At 38.4% G+C, this 20,046-nt stretch overlaps 1 protein-coding gene across 1 annotated transcript; it reads right to left on the reverse strand.

Annotated features, from left to right (window-relative positions):
* Window positions 1-1,477: 1,477 nt before the first annotated feature.
* LOC139454589 (MFS-type transporter SLC18B1-like) lies at window positions 1,478-19,520 on the reverse strand. Its single transcript, XM_071236401.1, has 13 exons — window positions 19,380-19,520; window positions 14,685-14,780; window positions 13,596-13,669; window positions 12,702-12,849; window positions 12,041-12,109; window positions 9,736-9,826; window positions 7,405-7,550; window positions 6,510-6,608; window positions 5,744-5,838; window positions 4,723-4,818; window positions 4,006-4,080; window positions 2,027-2,120; window positions 1,478-1,570 (listed from the first exon to the last, which is right to left on the reverse strand). Exons 1-13 carry the CDS (start codon window positions 19,518-19,520, stop codon window positions 1,478-1,480), a joined length of 1,317 nt encoding a protein of 438 aa, XP_071092502.1.
* Between the last annotated feature and the right edge of the window lie 526 nt (window positions 19,521-20,046).

Genomic DNA, 20,046 nt, shown 5'->3' on the forward strand with positions numbered 1-20,046 from the left:
TTGAATGCACAGACGGGACCCGGCAGTGCAAGTGACCGACTGTTGGTCCGATATTCAAAGCGCGGCGCTAATGTGACTTTTCAAATTTTCTTATAGGTGTCCTGCGTACTAACAACATGGTGCTTGAATTCTCATAAGTTGAAGAAATTCTTCCAAAAGGATCTTGAGCGTCGGTGCTGTTTGGTTTTCAAACACAACTGCAGGTGCATGTTGTTAATGCGTATGCATAGGAATGTCAACAATGCCCATATTTGGGCATATATCAATATTCATGCGCAACCAGAATTTGCAACCGGTTTCAGTTTGGTCTGTCAACGAACAAAAGCTATTATGTATTTACACTTACATACATATTTAACGTGGGTAATAAATAATATACCACACTCATTCTCGTTATATAAAATTCTTACGAAACTCGTGAACTTTCTATGTTATCTGACCTCGCTTTCGCTCGGTCAGATACAATAGAAGGTCCACTCGTTTCGTAAAAATGGTATCTAACGAGAATAAGTGTAGTATTCTCTATTTATGATATAGCACATAGACAATGTATTCGGTACAGGTATGACCAGTATAAGCAATGCAACGCAAACTATTTACAATTGTCCTTTTGGGTCTTCTATTCTGTCTTACTGACACCAATTGCAGATTTGAGCGTTAGCTCCCTTGTTGGGACTGTAGGTGGCGCTGCACTGAAGAAAGCAAGGTGGACTGGGAGAGGAGTTGACAAAGTACATTTCAGGTAATTTTTTAATTTTAATGGTGTGTTTTTGACTTGATTTTAAGCAAAGAAAGTGTCAATATGGCTGAGGGGTATTCGGGTTCTCAATAACCTGCGCAACAAACGGGGTAAAGTTATAAGATTCGGTGAATGAAAGTCATTTTTTAGTATTGAACACAGACATGTTTTCATAACCATCATGTGGCCAAGCAATGGAGACAACGCACCAGTTGGGTTATTTGTCATCAGTTAGGGGTTTTCCCCGACCTGTCAGCGGCCACATCTGAGGGAGCAACAACATTGTTGACATTCGCAATTGTCTTGGTGCTAGATTCCTGTCATTTCCCGAAACAAAGCATCAAAGTCAATAAGGCGCAATTAATCAATTTCGTTCACCTCAGCAATTTTGCAGATTTCATGTTCTTCACTTTGTACAAGTATGCATAGATTGCCATTCCATATCAAAATCACCGTATTGGACAATCCATTTTGGTTCATGTGGCAGACGACAACAAACATCATAACCAAAGCATTTATTTATTTTGAAGTCAGATAAAATTGCAGCGGTGCAGCGGTGGAAAGAGTGGAGATTAAATTCGAGCACAGTTAAGAGAGTAACTTTAGTTCGGTCATTGTATCCCAATTGTGTGGATCGATGCTGTTGATGTCAACCAGTAGATGTCTGGTCGGGCTCGACGATATACAGTCACTACGAGTAGACTATTTGGAAAGCAGAGTTTTCAGTATAATTTGTGTTTAGTTTATTTCTATATAGTCTTCCGTGTTTGCATTCTTCAGTTTGCCTTTGCTCCACAATGTGACCCCAAAGTAAGGCGTCAAGGACAGCCACTGGAAGAACAACACAGACCGCATCACTACAATTAGGAGTATTGCATTGTTATTCATGTCTAATAGTTTACTGAAAAACTAGACAGCAGCTGTATAATGGGAAATCGGGTTTAACGTAGCGTTCAAGATTTTCGCACTTATATAGCGACGTGCATGCCCGTGTGTGTCTGAGTGACTACTTGTACTAGTCCGCAGTAATGCTGGTTTTATAATGCTGGCCCACTGAGACACCATACCGAAGTCCTTGTGTTATCCCACTAATGCTGGGCAAGAGGCAGGGTAACAACAAGTATCCGTTTTTTAACGTATTTTGGTAAGACGCGTCCAGGGATCGAACCACTGACCTTCCGCTCTCTTGGCAGACGCTTTATCCACTGGACCACGTCGGTCTTCAACGTATGTCTGAGGTGTGAATTCCAGGCACTATACAAGTTCATCGCTATTGTAATTATTTACCGTGATCGTAACCAGAACGGAACATCCAACCATCGCCCACGGGAATCCGAAATGATCAACGACTATTCCAGATACAATGGGACCAGAAAATGTTCTGCAAAGAATAGTTTGAATTAAACTCGTACTGATGAATATACTTATAAGTTTCTTACATGCTTTTTATATAGTTGGAAACGAACAATGGATATTTCTTTGTATTATGGAAAGGGTTGGGTCTCTTTCATATATATATCTGAATAGTGACAGCGATCCTACTGATATTAAAAAGTCAGGGAAGGGGTTCCATTTTGTTATAAGACTACTACTACTACTACTACTACTACTACTAAAAATAATAATCTGAAAATCTGGAGTTCAGAGCTGAACGCTCGCAATAAAGTAAAAGCTACAAATACTTATGTGGTACCTGTCCTTTCATATTCTTTTGGCGTTGTTGATTGGACGAAACAAGAAATTCAGGGTATTGACACCCTCACACGAAGAATCATGTCAGACAATGTCGGGGCTCTTCATGATAAAATTGTTTTGTGCACTTTTGCACACATCCATTTGTCCGATGGTCCTCTACTGAAGCATATCAAGACTCATTCCACAGTTTTCTAAAACGAGCCAAGGATGTGGGACATAATCACAATGTCGGTGTTGATTTTGTTGATGGTTCTGTAATGTTGGACGGTACAGAAATGAGTGTCAACCATGCGAAGTGCCATATCAAGGAGAGGTTATCTGAACGACCACTGCATCGAGTTTTGTGCAGTGTATTGAGAAGATCAGCAGTCCTACAGAATCCTTCGCTTGGATGAAGTCGTCTGGCCTGAAAAGTGAAACAGAAGGCTTTCTGTTTGCTGCTCAGGACCAGTCACTTCCAACTCGAGACCGTCAATGTGTGATTTTGCATCAAAATGTGAATATGAAATGTAGATAATGTAATGAATTTAATGAGACTTCCAACACATTGTCAGTGTATGCCTATCTTTGGCACAGACACAGTATCTTAAGCGACATAATGGGGTGGCTCGATCATTTTACCATCTTGCTTGTGGTTTTGACACAGAGGTCCATCCATGGTACGACCCGGAATATGTAGAGGGCGTCATGGAAAATAATAAAAACAAAAATCTTTGGAATAGGCCCGTAAACAGCCTCAGGCGTATCCAGGCTAACTATCCTGATCTTGTCCTTTTTTCTCCATTGGGAGAGTACCCGGGTTTATTACCAGGAATAAAGCCCTTCTGACAATCTGGGTAATGCAGAAGGCTGCAGTGTTGGGTAGTCTTCACATTCTCCGAAAAGTTCTTGGTGGGTTTGACTAGGCAACGCTTCCTGGGAGAAGTCCCATTCACTGTCTGGGCTGCGTGTAGAAGGGGACAAGGACCCTGAACTGATGATGAGCCTATCCAGCCTGACTGTGCCAGGATCACCCAAACCCTCTTTGCTGCATGTTGTATTCAAATCTCTACTTAAGATGTCAATCATATAAAGGTACATCTGAATGTGCTCACGAAGCTTAGAAAAGCTATACATATTTAAGAGTTGGTGCAACAGAATAGGTAAGTGATCTTTAATCTATAGTTGCATTAGAGGCGAAAGATCCAAATTTCAAGTTACTTCAGATGACTTGAGAGTAAGGCTCTTGAAGGAAAGTACTCGTTCCCTTGATCACACTGTTATGCCGTTGGATGCTGACGGGTCCAATGAAACCCCAGGTTTTAGCAAAGTATAAATAATTGGTGTACAGTTTCTGCATTTTAGAAAACCAGGAATCAAAGATGAATACAGATATTGCTATGTATTAGTGAGCCCAGCTATCTCCTAATTTGGGAAAGCAGAAATCGCTCATGAAACATGTTTCTGGTTGGAATGTGTTGAGGGAAAGGTGGGGGATGCTGCTGCTTCTACGTTCTAGTAACCTAAGCTGTTAAGTGCCCTCAGAACATGGGCACAGTTATTAATACAAGTCATTACGTGAAACGTCTTACCCTATGTAATTAGATGACTGAATAATGCCGGCTAGGAATCCCAAAGTAGCGCCATCGTCCCTTTGTCCCATATCTCTATAACAGAAACATTTTCATGTGGGGATTCGGTTCACAATACACGTGTTTGTCGTACTAGGTGGGCGGAAGGGTCTAGCTCTGTGACCATTTGCATGTCAATATGAAATTAATGTTGATTGTAGTACTAAATATGAAAATATATATTTAAGGTAGGTTTATTTTAAGTTTGTAGATCTTGCAATGCTACTGTATGTTATACATTACCTTGGCAATAAGTATTTATGTCGCAAGAAGATTGTATGTAATATTACATCTATAAAAAGTTATTCAATGCTGTCGACACTGAAGTTTGGCAATGCGTGGGTGAGCCTACATTAATGACACTGCAAATACCAAACGCATCAGTCATTACTGGAATAAATATCCTCTAATATTAATTTGTTGATCCTTGAATCCTTGAATGACAACGCGGTGTGGTTGAGTGAGTGACTGTTGTTTTACCCTGCTTTTAGCAATATTCCAGCAATATCGCAGTGGGGGATACCAGAAATGGGCTGCCTACATTGTTTGGTGACATCATGAGCATCGATCCACGCAATTGGGATACGGTGTTAAGATGTTAAAATATGATATGAATTGAATATATTCGTTTTAAGTCTAAAATTCTTAATGTAGATGTGTAGTGCTAACGGAACTCACCTCGCTCCCTGGTATATACACTTCATCGCACTGACAATGACAGGGGCAGTTGTAAAGCCGGTGAATGCAAACATCAGTATTGTTAGCCACAACAGACTGGTAAAGACAAGCGAGTGAGTGGGTGAGTGAGTTTTACGCCGCTTATAGCAATATATCACCAAACGGGACCCCAAAAATGGAATTTACACATCGTATCCATGTCGATACTGATTAAATATATCCTTCCAGACAAAACTGTTAATTGGGTTCATCATTGGCATACATTTGGTACATTACCACTTAGGATTCAAATATAACACAGTTGTCTACATCCTTTACTTTGAATTGAGATTGATAAGCGTGCTCTTGAAACACCAAACTCGTAGTTTCTGGCGATTTCAGTAATGTCGTAAAATATGCATTGTGTTTTGTAAGTATTTTGATTTTACCAATTAATGTCAAGTTTTTCCTCCAGCTCGCCAAATGTCATTTTTATATTTTCAGAAGTCTTTTTCTTGAAGTAATGACCCGAAGGTATCTTAAATGAGGTTTAAATGTAATCCCTCGCAAGTCAAACTTGTCTACATGCCAATCTAATTGCTTATTTTCACATAAGCTAACATGTGTGTTTATGTTATACAATGCTTGTGTCCATATTGATATGCAGACAAACGTAAGAAAGTATGAAGATATATCTGAGGTTTGTGCGCTTGTTGCAAAAGTTAGATATACTTCTCTGTGAATAAAATAAGATCAGATAAAAGGACGCCAGCGAAGTGTGTGTGTGTGTGTGTGTGTGTGTGTGTGTGTGTGTGTATGTGTGTGTGTGTGACGTGCGCGCGCGCGCGCGTCTGTGTTTTTTTATTGAGGTCATACAGAGTTTGCATAAACACACGATTGCCATTTTTCACGTTTAGAGTCACTGTTATACGATTTGGAAAAAAAACCCCAACAATATTAGAACAACCACCATTGAAATCATCGACTGCTGAAGATCATTGTACAAATAATATGGTAACCGATATTATATGTTAACACTTACGTCGGAACAAATCCCAAAAATGGAGCTGGTCCAAAAAATAGGTAATTGGCGGATAGACAACACAGTGCTACCCACAATGTAGGGATTGCTGACACCTGGAATTAAAAAGTAATTCTCACCACATTTCATCACAATTATTTCTTTCATATTTGCCTTAAATATAGCATTATCCGATTTCAAAGACAAACCTAGAAACATTATCGGGGCTAACGAGGATTCGAACACACACTCATATCTTTCTGGCGTGACCAAGGACACAGCGAAATGCGGCGCATTAGACGACAGGCCCACCACACCATCCCGCTGTGCAATCCGCTTTCCCGTCTCAACATTATTCCAATGGAAGTGAACGGTTAGGGCGATTGCTTGCCATTCTGAAGAGCCTAGGGTACACATATTAGACTTATAATGTTGTATTATGTACTGGTTGGTTGGTTGGTTTGTTGTTTAACGCCGCACTCAGCAATATTCCAGCTATATGACGGCGGTCTGTATATAATCGAGTCTGGACCAGAAAATCCATTGATTGATATCGTGAACATCGATGACATTCATCAACCAAGTCAGCGAGCCTGACCACCCGATCCCGTTAGTCGCCTCTTACAACAAGCATATCTACTGAGGATGTAGGAGACAAATGAAGAAATTCGAAAATGTCCAATTGGTAATAGACGTTAATGTGGTGTGGTGATTGCATATTTGAAACCGAAAATTGCTTTTTGTTATAAATACTCACACAAAGAATTAACCCGTCAACATGACATACCTTTTTGTCAAGTAGATATCCCCAGAGTGGCGCGGAAAGTGAATACGCAGCTGGGCCCGTCATGAAGATCAAACTAATATTAACTTGGCTTACGTAAAACTGAAATAGCAGAGAAAACGGAGTCTTGACACGATTAACACATCTTGAAACGTAATCAATTTTCTGAAAATATCTTCTACAAAAAGAGAGCTGATGCAGCGCTTTCCACTCCCTGCCTTAGGCATCTAGCTCATGAATTAACTCAAACGTCTTCATTTAAAATGTAGAGTAAGTATAAATAGACATAGCTATTACAGATAAGTCCATTAAATACACATAATTGATAATGAGTTTGTTTGTTGTTTAACCCCGCACTCATCACAATTGTTGCTCTATGACGGCGGTCTGCAAATAATCTGGACCAGATAATCCAGTGATTAATATCATAAACATCGATCTAAGCCATTGGGATACGATGACATGCATCAACCAAGTCAGCGAGTCTGACCATCCGATCCCGTCAGTCGCCTATTACAACAAACACGGGTTGCTGAAGAGTCATTCTAACTAAGAACTTCACGGGTCTGATAATGCGTGAGTCATTAAATCTGATGGTCGTCATACTTACATTGTGCTTATCAGATACTAATATGACCTACTTATGTCCAGGAAGATAATGTCTACCAGTTCGATTCATACCTAGCCATTTCTACCGATCAAGCATCCTTTGGTTTACCTACCTGAGTCAGGTGCCCTAAAATCCTTCATACGTCTTTATCATATGCCAGTCATACCTACCCGTTCATGTTCTCACTGGCCATGGCTTATTGTGTCAGATGCTTGGGATACCTATCTGTGTCAAGATCTCATCGTATCGTCTTTTTTTATACCTGTGTTAGGTGAAAGCCATACCTACCTGTGTCAGGTGGTTGGCGAGGAACGGGCCCACAGAGGCCAACCCAAAGTAAGCAGCGTAGATGGAGAGGGCTCCAAACCAGAGTGAGGGACTTCTTAATGCATATGAGACAGCAACACTTGATCGTCTTTGTGTGGAAGGAACAGCTACAACATGACCTGACGTTGAAATACATTCAACCTATGTGTACACCAGGATATAGTTTTACATGACAGGTTATGCATGGACTTACAAGTTCGAGGTAAAAATGACAGACAAGCATAACGCAGTTTACAGTTTACGTACGGAGGGACAAGCTCCAAAAATCACAGTGTATATATGGTTAGCCAAGGTGGTTAATTCTTTTGCAAACTCATTTCATTTTTCAATTTTGAAAACTACAATCCCATATTAAAGACTAAGGAAAAACTTCATTCCTTTGTCCATGGGGATTTTTGTTACAAAACTTCTTGACCATAGATACAGTAGCCTATCTCTCAGAGGTTCAGGAAACTTGTCAAAGATGAAAGCAAATGCCATCTGAAGTATACTGAGGAAACAATATGTGAAAGGATGGACATCCTCATTGATAACAGCCGTCATATAGCTGGAATATTGTTGAGTGCGGCGTTAAACAACCAAACAAACAAATTATTGATAACAACTATGGAAGTAAGAGATATTTAGGTAAATAGTATGCTTCTCCATGCATGGGCAACAATTGCATTCCCCTTCCTGCTGATCTGTTTCTTCATGCAGTTGAATTTGAATTTATGCTTGGATTGACAAAGTCAAAAAAAGGGAATTTGGCCAAGAAGTGAAACATAAGCTTCAGGTAAGTCAACAAGTGAGACTGCCTCATCGGTTTCATATTTAGATCTGTGCATAAAGATTGACAGTCACAAAAATGTCTCTACAAAACTTTTTGAGAAGAGGATGATTTTAACTTTTCCTATAGTCAACTTTCCCTATGGTCAACTTTCCCGTTACATCGGGCAAATATTCCAGCAACTTCAGCCTTTGGTCTCTAGATTTACCAACTTTTGAGGTACAATCTACGGAGATGTCAAAGAACGTTGTACTTTTGCTCAAAAGTTGTTTGATCAAGATTACCAAAAAAAGGTTTCAGTAAAGCCTTCAAATGATAGACATGTGACAGTTGCCACCGATGCGGCCGAATACGCTCACTTTTTCAAGAAGACCTGGTATCATCACACTATTTGATAGTGAGTAATAAAGCCATGCTAATGATATAGTGGGAATCCCACATCCTCCCAAACAAACATGCACATATATATCGTACAAGCATGAAAATGTTCTCTTGTGTGCAAGATTAAGGTCCCAGAAAAAAACACCCGGGACTTTTTCTAAAGAATCAATAACTCTGAATCAGAGCTTTCATTGATTGAATTTAATCCCATGCATACAGGAAAAAATCCTAAATCTCAAAACGCATCAGTTCATGAGTTTGGTCTAGAAATATTGAAAGGTATTTGAGTAATGCACAGGAAAAGAACGGAAGGACCGATGGGCAACACCCAATCCTGTATCCAAATTTACTCCTGTTTGGTACAAAACGAATGAGGAAATCAGACCTGTCTTTGGCTTCACTCCAATAAGTCTTTGTTGTATTTCAAAAAGATTCAAATGGCTGGATATGTCGGGCCAAACTGGATAATAAGTCGATCGACCCAGCCAGTTTTGTTCCTTAGTTACATGATGGTGGCTTTTATGTGCCCGTAATTGTCTCCAAAACAACAACAAATAATTGATGGATTTGTAGCAGTATTATAGGGATGCTGAGTGGCTGATTAAGTGGAGTTGTGGCCACTTCCAACAGTACTTCATATATATTATGGAATGCCAGATTGGTGTATTAGGAAAGCTCGATGTTATTTAGGTATTAGTTTCCAAATAAAACAAGTTAATCTCATCATGAGTATGGATACACTGCTGTCAAATCTAGAATTTCGCATTCGAACTCACGTTCACAGGATTCCGTTCTAAATCACGAAGCTATGAACAGTAAACTGAGTTCTTTGACGACCGACCGCTCGTGACCTTTTGATTAATAATAATACAAAAATTCGGTATTTGTGGATTTACCTATTCAATAGTAGTAGGTAAAACACCGATAAAGTTTGCTAATCAATATGGCTTTTTTGAAATTGGTTTTAAAATTATAAGTTTAAAACTTTTGTCAGTTCAATGACACGATGACTACGTCTTCACCACATTCAAACTGTTCCGGTCGATGAACTGTATATCTATTCACACCCACTATTGTGAAAGAATTATGGTGATTGAGAAAAAAAATGATATTCATTGTTTATGTAACAAGCGGAAACATACCGTCTTGATGAGGTAGCATGACACATGAGGCACATCCACAGGCAAACGTGCAGCTCCCGAGAACCCAGAAGGGAAGGCCATACCCTCCTAACTGAGGTGTAAACAATTGTTAATATCAATTCATGCCATCTGCATATGAATAACAAGTGATCAAAGAATGCAAGAACAATATGCAATGTTTAAGAAATCAATAAAAATGAGGTAACTTTTCTGAACTTGTTTATCAGAAATGGTTCATGTGTGCTGTATGTCGGAATGAAAAACCAATATCCCTAGTCGGTAGTCATCGAAAGGTATTTGCTATGTGGTCCACATTTGTTACTAAACATATGTATCTAATTTATTTTAACTATTTGGACTTACTATTGAATTTGCTTTGTAAGATATTTGGCCAGTTCAAAGTTGACAGACCGTTTCTGGTGTTTCCCACTGTGATATTGCTGAACATTGCTAAAAGCTGCGGAAATACACACTCACTCACTCGAATTTAACACATTTGAAGTAAAATATATATTGATTAGTACACTTGTTTTCTTTAAACATTAATACGAAGATTCATAAATAACTAGTAACATTTAACTGTCAATTTGAAATAATGATGTGGAATAAAAATGGTATCGAGATATGATTTCTATTGCAGATATATGTGGGTGGGTAATTCAGAATAATGACGATCAACAGTGAACCTCTTAAAACGTATGTAATGATATCAACATAATTCACACATTTGTTATTTCCAGTTATTGTAGAGTCTCTTTCCGCTAAAATATTCATGTACAAAAAAAAGAAAAATCATTTCTGAAAACCCACATAATTACAATGTTATACATGTAATACAATTTATAAAATGTACTGGGTCACGAAAGTGTACATCTGTAATATCAAAACTGTCCATGAATATCTACAATACCTTAACATACTCATAAAAGCCACTATTAGTTGTTTTACTGTTAATTGCAATACTTGTAAACTTGTCACCAGGTGGTGACATACTAAATTCGTCACACGTGTGTCGTACGTACAAGGCTTGGTGTATCCGTCATACGCCACAAGTTTGCTTTGCATTCTACATTAGTCATAGATAGAGCTACTACAGACATTATACAATCGAGTTACGTGTACATTCAGACTACAGACCCTATGCACCCAACCACTTCCAATTACAATTTAATTAAAGGCAAATAGTTCATCGTTGCGAAATGGAGCCAGTTTAAAATATTTGGACCTTCATCTGGACTAACGTTAGATGATGTGGCTGTTCTGTCAGTGACACGATACCTGATTGCACAATGAGTTAGGTTTAACGCCGTTTAGAACAGTATACCAGTTTTAACACGGATGGTCAGCTTGATATGGAGGGAAAGCCTGAAGTGACGTTTACAACTTTCGTAAAACCAAAGAGCATGGGTATGGTGCTGAGAAACCTAGAAACCTAGTTGTTGCGAACCGAGAAGTGAACCAACGGTCAGAGGTTTTTGGCGTGCCCAAAGGACGCAACAGCGAACAGCGGCACTTACACAAACTTCATATTCCTGATATATATCCTGGAGGGAAAAACTTCGTGGAGGATTGTCTGACTTCAGATTTTGTGTTCCACAAGATCCAAAATGTTAGAAATAACATTCCGTATAACAAATAACATTTGATCTCCAGCGTAAACCGTTGTGTGTAGATTATGGTTGGGTTGTTCTATTCTGATGGTGACATGACCCTTCGGTTTAAGCTGTCACTGACACGATATCCAAGCAGACTCGAGTTGGTTAATTTTCACTTGTTCAGTAGAGGGTCGTAAGTTAAAAGGAATTTCTATTGTGACCACAATGATTTGCTTCTTCGAAAATGGTAAGGGATATAATTTCAGCTTATAGTTAAAAGCAAACCGAACCATGTTGATTGTACAACGCTTAGAGGGGATACAGGCGGTGTGTGTGACCGACTGCAAGTCCGAGATTTAAAGAGCGTCACTGTTTGACATTTTAAGTGTTCTTACCGTTGGTCACCTAACTAACATCTAATCGAATGAATTACCATTAGTCAAAGACAGATTCAAATAAAGAATTTACGTATTGCTGCTGTCATCTTCTCAGTCACAAAAGGAACACTTTGTTAAATGAATATGCCTTGAACTGCAAACAATAGCCATATTAAGGCCCATCTCCTTATTCATTTGCAATGGGTTTTGTTTTGGTCTATTTCTATTGTTGTGTGCGGCGTTAAATCACAAACAAATCATAGTATCAATCGACAATAAGTGTAGTAATCTCTTTGTATGGCATAGTGTATCTCACCTCATACTGTATCTCACCTCATAGAAGCCACCTCCTATTGCTGGTCCAATCATATAAGCAGCTCCACTAACAGACTTTAGCAGTGCCTACAGAACATAATCTATATAAGAAAATAACAATATGACTCTGTAGCTCACCTGGATCAATACAAATACAACAGTAACTTCATTTAGATATCATTCATGTTTTTGGGGCCTGGGATGGGATACAATCTTATGATAACAAGATGACTTGCAGAACAACATATGCATTTTGAATATCCGACATAGTTCTAGACATGGTTAGATTTGGACATAAATCCCATCTAAGGTCGAGGTCACAAGAGATCCAACACCTGGTTCACACTGTAGACAACACTTTTTAATTATTTAAGAACAGAATATTTTACAAGCTGTGACAATGAATAATCCACACTTTCTTCAACACGTGTGCTGTTTTACCTATTGCCCTTTTTATCCACTTTGAAGCTGCTTTATGTTTGATAGCTATCAGTGCATCATTTAAAAAACCTGCGTCCAAATGCATATCACAACATATTCAAATACTTTACATCTTTCAACACATTCTAAAACCAAATATAGCTTGCATTTACTTTAAATGGTTATTTGTTTACAAGGAGTACATGAAACTTGCGTGAGCAATGGCCATTAAAAATAGAACCCAAAATATATTCCGTACGTAAAATGTTGCGATTCGTTCTGGAAAACACAGTCCCACAATTGCAAAGCTAGATGTCATAACCGCTGCTGTTCCCAATGCTTCTAAACTCCTTACGATAAAGCAAGCAACAATAAATGGAATCCCTGACGGTAAGTGATCCAAGCATCTACAACAAAAGAGAAACACAATAATAAGTCCAATACTTTGACCAGGATATCTTATTAAACATGTAAACAAACAACGTTATTCCAAAGATAGTATCCTTGGCGTATAGTTGATAAATGGTATGATACTGTTATGTCGATAATTATTTATAATGAAATTAAATGGGCCATTATGTGCGTTCACACTATCTGTAATTAACCATGATTATTAACAATAAATGGGTTAATTTATTCAGTTAATCAGTTATGTATTGTACACTCCATAAAAGCTTGCATGCATTAAGTACAGTTATTACATGCTTATGGGCTGCATTTGAACCTAATACACACCCAGACAGCATAATAATGTCATAAAAGTGACAGGGTATTCTCTGTTTAGGCGCGTCATTATATAGGTGCAATAATCTTGAACGTGACGTTAAACCCCAGTTTACCTCACCTCACTGTTGGTGCACCTTGGTTCTAATGTGGCAGTTTTTTTATGAATTCTAAATATCTATTTCAAATAACATTTTCCAACAATGTATTATTTATGCAGACAATTATATCTTTTTTTTCAACCGTCTGAAGCATAATTATTTTTTTCAAACATTTTCTGGGTCAATAATGTTTTGTCGATAAAATCCCCGCAATATTGTCCATCATTGTAAGGCTCAGAACATTTCAGCCTCTCCTCGGTGCTCAATCAACTATCATTCCAGCCAAAATATGTGTACATTATCATTTACGTTCGTAAAAATCAAATTACCCGAATATGATATCACAGCAGCCAAATACACATACACCGACCATGTAGAAGGTCCGGGGACGGTACTTGGATAACTGAAATTGGAATGTGCATATATATATATATATATATATATATATATATATATATATATATATATTAAGGGTGAAATGATACACCGATATTCCGATGTATCGCGATACTTGACCCACGATACGATATACGATAAACGTGGGCCCATTTATCGATACGCCACGATACGGAACGCAAATCTCAAGTACAGCGTTTCCACGGTATTGTGCCTGTCAATAGACCGCTAACTTGGTTATAGCGCGCTAACGCATGGCTCCCAAAAACGTAATTACATGTTTAATAAGCTCAGGGTTTACACCGACAGATGTTTTTCCCCTCATAAAACATTATCAGCTGATCACTGCAAGCACATAACACCGAAAATACCAGTCAGCAAATCCGAACTGAAGTACGCAATTCAATACCATTATTATACTATCTTGTTATTAAAACGTGTTCATTCTATATCTGGACTTGTGTTTGTAATATATTTTATTATTTTTATTCAAAATTTCATTTAATATTGCTTTCATGAAGTTATGTGAAATTGTGTGTTAAGAGATACAGCAACCACGCTCAGATTACTGCTTTTGACGCATTGAAACGAACTTTAGTTGCTTTGAAGGAAAGTTGAACAACTTCAGTAGTCTTGTTATTATAAAATAATTTTGACTGTTCAAAAATCATGAAAGGTTCAATCTTGACATGCTTTAAGTCTTGTTTTTTTTTATCAGATATCGAGATACGCATCGTACCAGAATATCGAGATACGTATCGTATCGTGACCTTCCTGTATCGTTGCAGCCCAAATATATATTGTTTATGGAAAATAGTCCACATGTTACCCATATCAAACAAGAATTACACAACAAACGTACAAGGTATTAATCTCCCTTGTATACACCTTAAACGTGTATCATGCTGTATCAAGTTGTACAATAAAGAAAAATAGAAAATATATCAGTTACATTCAATAATTAAGTGCTGCCCTGATATCCATACTATATCATAAAGACATTGCTTCATTTGAAGACGTACCAGATGTCCAAACACTGGCGATGTTATGAAGACGATGAATTCTGAAGAACTGTAAATTAAACCTATAACGGTCTCGCTTGCACCTTTCTTTGTTGCCTGAAGTGAAAATGTTGATTAGGCTACACTATGAACACGACAACGTCAATTTATGCACATACCTTCCTTACGTGTTGGTCACAGTAGACCTGTTAAATCTGTAAAATTGTTTCAGAGTTTCCCCTCCGTTATATTGGAGAAATACTGCTTGAGAGTTATGTTGAATGCAGTTGGCCAAGCACTGTCATATGTCAAAGATTGAGTGAGTGAGTTAAATCTTATAGACCAGATCAATTTATACATCAACACTAATTACATTTAGAAAATATACAAACCCGTCGACAATGGACAGTAAAACAACTAGAGTATCATATATTCACAACTAGTATGTCACAACAAAATATGACTATGCGTAATAATACATGAAAGAAACAGGCTACAGATCGCCAGCAACTTATAATATTTCACCATATTAGGGAGTATGGTGACTTACAGTACCTTTGCCACCTGTTTGGGGTCCATCAGAATTTATATCTTCCCTTCAGGTTAGCAATTATTGACAAATATACCCAAATTAAACGAATACATATTACAAATAGATGTTTGGCAGAATAAAACTACTTTGAATGACTCGGTCGTACATACTCTCTCAGGGGGACACTCATTGGCAGCAGAAGTTTGAAATGACTTTCAGTAAGTCGAGGGACTTCAGAAATCTATTTTTCAAATATTCAAACTGAAGCCAGCTAGGCAATTAACCCCGACAAAGATCAAAGCAATAAGTTCCAAGCACTAGGCAGATAGGTTCCCTGTTCACGGTTCATGGCTTGCTGGTGTCTCCTTATGGCAATGGCTTCTTGTAGTTTCCTTTGTCACCAGTAGACAGGACTTTGGTGGCTTCCCACCTGTTGTTATGGTTTTCGTTCTTCAGGATGTGTTCGGAAAGAGCGGATTACTGGTCGAGTTTGTTAACTTTGTCCGACGTTCTTTGAGTCTTGTGTTAAGGGGTCTAAGGGTTTCTCCAATGTACTGGTGGCCACAGTTGCAGGGTATCTGGTATATACATCCTCGGGGGTTGCGCTGCTTGTGCCTCTGCCATTTGCTTGTAGAATACTAGTCTGCCCCAGAGGATCTGTGTTCTACAACACCACCCCCTACCTCTCACAGCTTAGTTTGGGCCTGGGTCGGAGTTCTTGAGGGTTTTGCGTATGGTTTTGGAGACTAGGTGGGCAGGATAGCTGTTAAGGAAGTGAAGGTTTCCTTGAGATGGTCCAGTTCACTGCTGAGGGCATCAGGGTGACAAATAGATTTGGCACGTCCGGTGAGGGTGGCGATTATGGCTTGTTTTATCTGGGGATAGTGGCAGGAGTTGTACTGGTCTGTGTGTGTGGGCTTGTGGTATACTGGTGTTCTTAGTCCATCATCTGTGGTTTGGAGAGACACGTCTAGGAAAGGAAGGTGTCGATTAGTTTCGGTCTCCATGGTGAACTGGATTCTCTGGTGCTGGGCGTTGAGATGTTTAAGGATCTCTGTGGGGTCGCTTTTGTGGGCTATAGTGGTGAATGTGTCGTCTAGCTACTTTTCGGTACCAGCAGATTGGGTTGCAATGGTGCTGTGGATAGGGCTTATTGTTCAAAGGATGTCATGAAGATTTCAGTGATGGGAGGAGATAGAGGGTAGCCCATAGGTAGTCCGTGGACTGGCTTGTAGATTATGTCGTTGAAGGTGAAGTGTGATGTGTCAAAGCAGCTGGTGGCTAGGTTGATGCTGCTGTCTATTGTGAGTTTGGTGTCTAGTTCGTCGATTCTATTCTGTAGTTTGTTGCGGAGGATGTCAAGTGCTTCTTGTAGAGGGATGTTGGTGAAGAGGTCGAAGACGTCATAGCTGACCATGGTGCCTGTGAGGTGTGCTTCTTTCAGCTGGTTGACAAAAGAGGAGTAGTCCCTGATGAAGGATTTTCCATCTTTGCCTAAAGGGACTAGAAGCCGTGAGAGGTACTTGGCGGTGTTGTAGAACAAGATCCTCTGGAGCAGACTTGTATTCTACAAGCAAGTGACAGAGGCACAAACAGCGCAAGTCCTACCCCCGAGGATGTATATATCAGATACCGCTTTGCCATCGATGAACGTGCCGGTATTCTAAGTTTGTTATTTTTTACATTTACTGTAATATTGAAGCACACGCATATGTGGCAAGTAAAGTCTAGCAAGCGCCCTTGTTTGATATCTAGATCTGTTTCAAATATTTTTTTACAATACTAACGACAGTTTGGATTAATTCATCTTGTAGAAATCCCTGTTACGTCCATACATGTTTTTGTGTCAGTGCTCTATCATTAGTGATAAAAAGACAAAAAGGACAAAATATAACAGATGGCTAAACAACTCAAACAATCCTTAAATTGACATCGCTCAGTATCGGACATCATTATTATTTCTCAATAATTAACAAGACTATACTGACGTACTATCACCCACTAGTAAGTACACGTAGGTGTAATCAAACACCTTTTCATTGGCAGCAAATCTATTCAACAAACCTATTTTCGATCACTCGTAACTCGGACGCCATGTCATACAAGCATCGGTTCGTTGTAAAATCATGTAACTTGTTATAATGTGGTTGTCATGGTTTAAACATGATTAAAAAACAGCTTGAAAAGTGATATAATTAGACAATATTTATACTTAAACTTGAAAGCTCAAGACGTGTAGAGTAGGCTATATTTAAAACAAGGAAACGATAGGCTAACCTTCGCAGGTGAAAGAAAGAATTTATTACTGTATTTACAGTACAGTCCTATGTAATATCTAGATTAAGTGAAATAGGAAAATATGAATGATCTGGATTAATTTGGTGTTAAAAACACCATCTTCTTTCATATTTCTTTTATACAAGCGACTTTAGAATTGTATTAAACCTTGGTACACATGTGCATTTTAAGACATACATGACAGTATGATAGATTTGAAGTAAAGTTCCCATTTTATCCCATTCTGCAAAAGGAAACGTTTGAAATAGATAATCATAATGATTATAGATAAATGAAACTAATAGCATTATTTATCATTATAGGGAAAGCAGAATATGAAATTGAATTCAGAAAATAAAACTATCAAAATCGTTTATAGAAATGTTTTTAGTCATTATATCTTTCCCATTTTTCTTTTGGCCTAGCTACAGCACGGAGGAACATATGTGATTTAAACTTGTTAAATAAACACAAGAATGCTTTCATCTTGCTACTGGACAAGATGTTCTTTTTACAAATGTTATTAAGGATACAAATTAAACAAGGAAACAGTGTTATCACGTCTCCCTACCATGGGGCACATACAAATTTTGTTTGTTCGTATAGTAGTGACCAATAAGGAAATTCATGTTAACTATTAAGAAACAGTCCTACAAAGCCTTAAGAAGAGCAAGGCACGAGGATCCCTTTACTATTTCAAACATCAAAACGACATCACATTTTGTCATTCACAAATCGATTTTCTATAAATTTTGTGTAGATACTATTACTGTTTATGTTATTAATTCAACCATTCGAGATTCTAATGAGTATGGCTAGTCAATATACTCCCCAGAGGGACACCCTGATCCTGATTGTAATGATCAGACAACGTAGATCCTACACGAACTTGATACTGTCTGTCAGTTTAAAATTTGGATCTAAATTGAGGCAAACGGCTTCTAAATCCAAAATCATGTAAATCTTTTAAAATACCGTGTTTCCACTGAATGTTGTTTAATTTTAACAAATGATTCTAAACGAACTAAATAATATAGGGTACTTCTATTTCTTCTGGAAACCACATCAGTAATTAGATTGTTAATTTCTAAGTACCAAACTTTAATGATCCAGTGGTTTAGATCCTGGACATAATTTGGGTGAGGACAACAGTACTGTTCTCCGTCGCAGTTCGCACGTTCGTTTTTATTTGTGCACTCCGAACTCGCATGATATCCACTGCAAAGTTAGCATCTTGTCTTGCCAGTGCAACATTTTGACCGAACGTTTGACACTTGTAACATCGGAGTGGATTTGGGACGTATACCCCCTACTTTGATGTAAAAGTAACCAGCTTTTATTGACTTGGAGATAGATGATAATCGATTTTCATTGTGTGTTTTTTCTGTTAAGCCCATCACCGTCGATGACGCCATAGTTTTTTAAACTCAGCTGCGTCGTCTTCCTCTGTCATGTCATGTCGCCGACATCGAGCATGATCTCTCCGAATGCATTTGCTGGATTTCAGCAATGAAACAAGAAGACACCTGTGTGTTAACAAACTGCAGGAGATTCAGCAGATTAACGGATTGCTGCTTCAGATCACATTCTGCCAGTATAGAACCAGAACGAAGACGTTCTTCACTTCCCAACATGTACTTTGGATTACCTAAGTAATTGCAAAAAGGTTCAGATTTAAAAGATTTCCATCAGAGGATGAGATGACAATGAACCTTGACAATTGATTACTTGTGAAGGGACATCATCACCCGATGAAAGGGACACCAAATTCTGCATTCCGTATTACAAGATGAGCCTCTGCCTTCTGGCATAAGACGTCATATAACTGGTTTATATATCTCGAAGATAAATTAGTTATTATATAAAGTGATATATACCTACATTATATGTCAGTTCGTGTGACCTACCTCTATAGCGAAAAATGGTGCAATGAGTGATGTACAGCACACAGCACAGAAGTTGGACAGAAGAACGATTGCCAGGGTAAGTTTGTTCCTCTTCGTGTCTGTCACTTGAGGCGAGTCTTCTATGGTGGTGCACCCAGCCATTGTAAGATTGTTATGGTGACAGGTTCACTGTACTTCAGTTTGTTACCGTGTTTGCGTGTAACGTGTTGCCACCAGTTAGCTATTTTGGGTCCACGCCTCGGGGTACGATATGACTCAACCTATCATCACTTTCAATTAATCAGTCATACGACTACCTAGTGACAAGCATAGAATGCTGGTTATCTCGAAATCACGAAGGAAATGTCTGTAACTATGGCTGTATACTGTACTTGTAACAGCTGGTTCTTTTATACATGTCATTTAACTTTGTCAATCACATAAACCTTTATACCTTTAAACCTTATATGTTCAACAATTATCCTCCTGTTATTATGTGAATATAGTATCTTATAAGAGGTAAATCGAATTTCACAATTCACAGTCATGAACATCAAGCTGTCCTCTGTAATCAGAGTCCTGTAAGTAATCAAATGTCAAAATATACTGAACAACAAAAGTGACACCAATATTTTAGTGTCGATTCAAACAAGTAAACTTTGGTTTTCAATATTGTAGGACATGTATG

This window comes from Haliotis cracherodii, unplaced genomic scaffold (genome assembly GCF_022045235.1).
Source record: "Haliotis cracherodii isolate W230 unplaced genomic scaffold, xgHalCrac1.p SCAF_1, whole genome shotgun sequence".
NCBI lineage: Eukaryota > Metazoa > Mollusca > Gastropoda > Lepetellida > Haliotidae > Haliotis > Haliotis cracherodii.

Bases quoted from the DNA above. Each gene is read 5' to 3' on its own strand.
- LOC139454589 (XM_071236401.1), bottom strand. From the start codon at position 19,520: ATGGCTGGGTGCACCACCATAGAAGACTCGCCTCAAGTGACAGACACG. The intron at 12,110-12,701 runs GTACGGAATATA...TATGTTCTGTAG, and splicing joins AACGAATCGCAACATTTTAC to GCACTGCTAAAGTCTGTTAG. The intron at 1,571-2,026 runs GTAAATAATTAC...TTGTTCTTCCAG, and splicing joins CCGTTCTGGTTACGATCACG to TGGCTGTCCTTGACGCCTTA.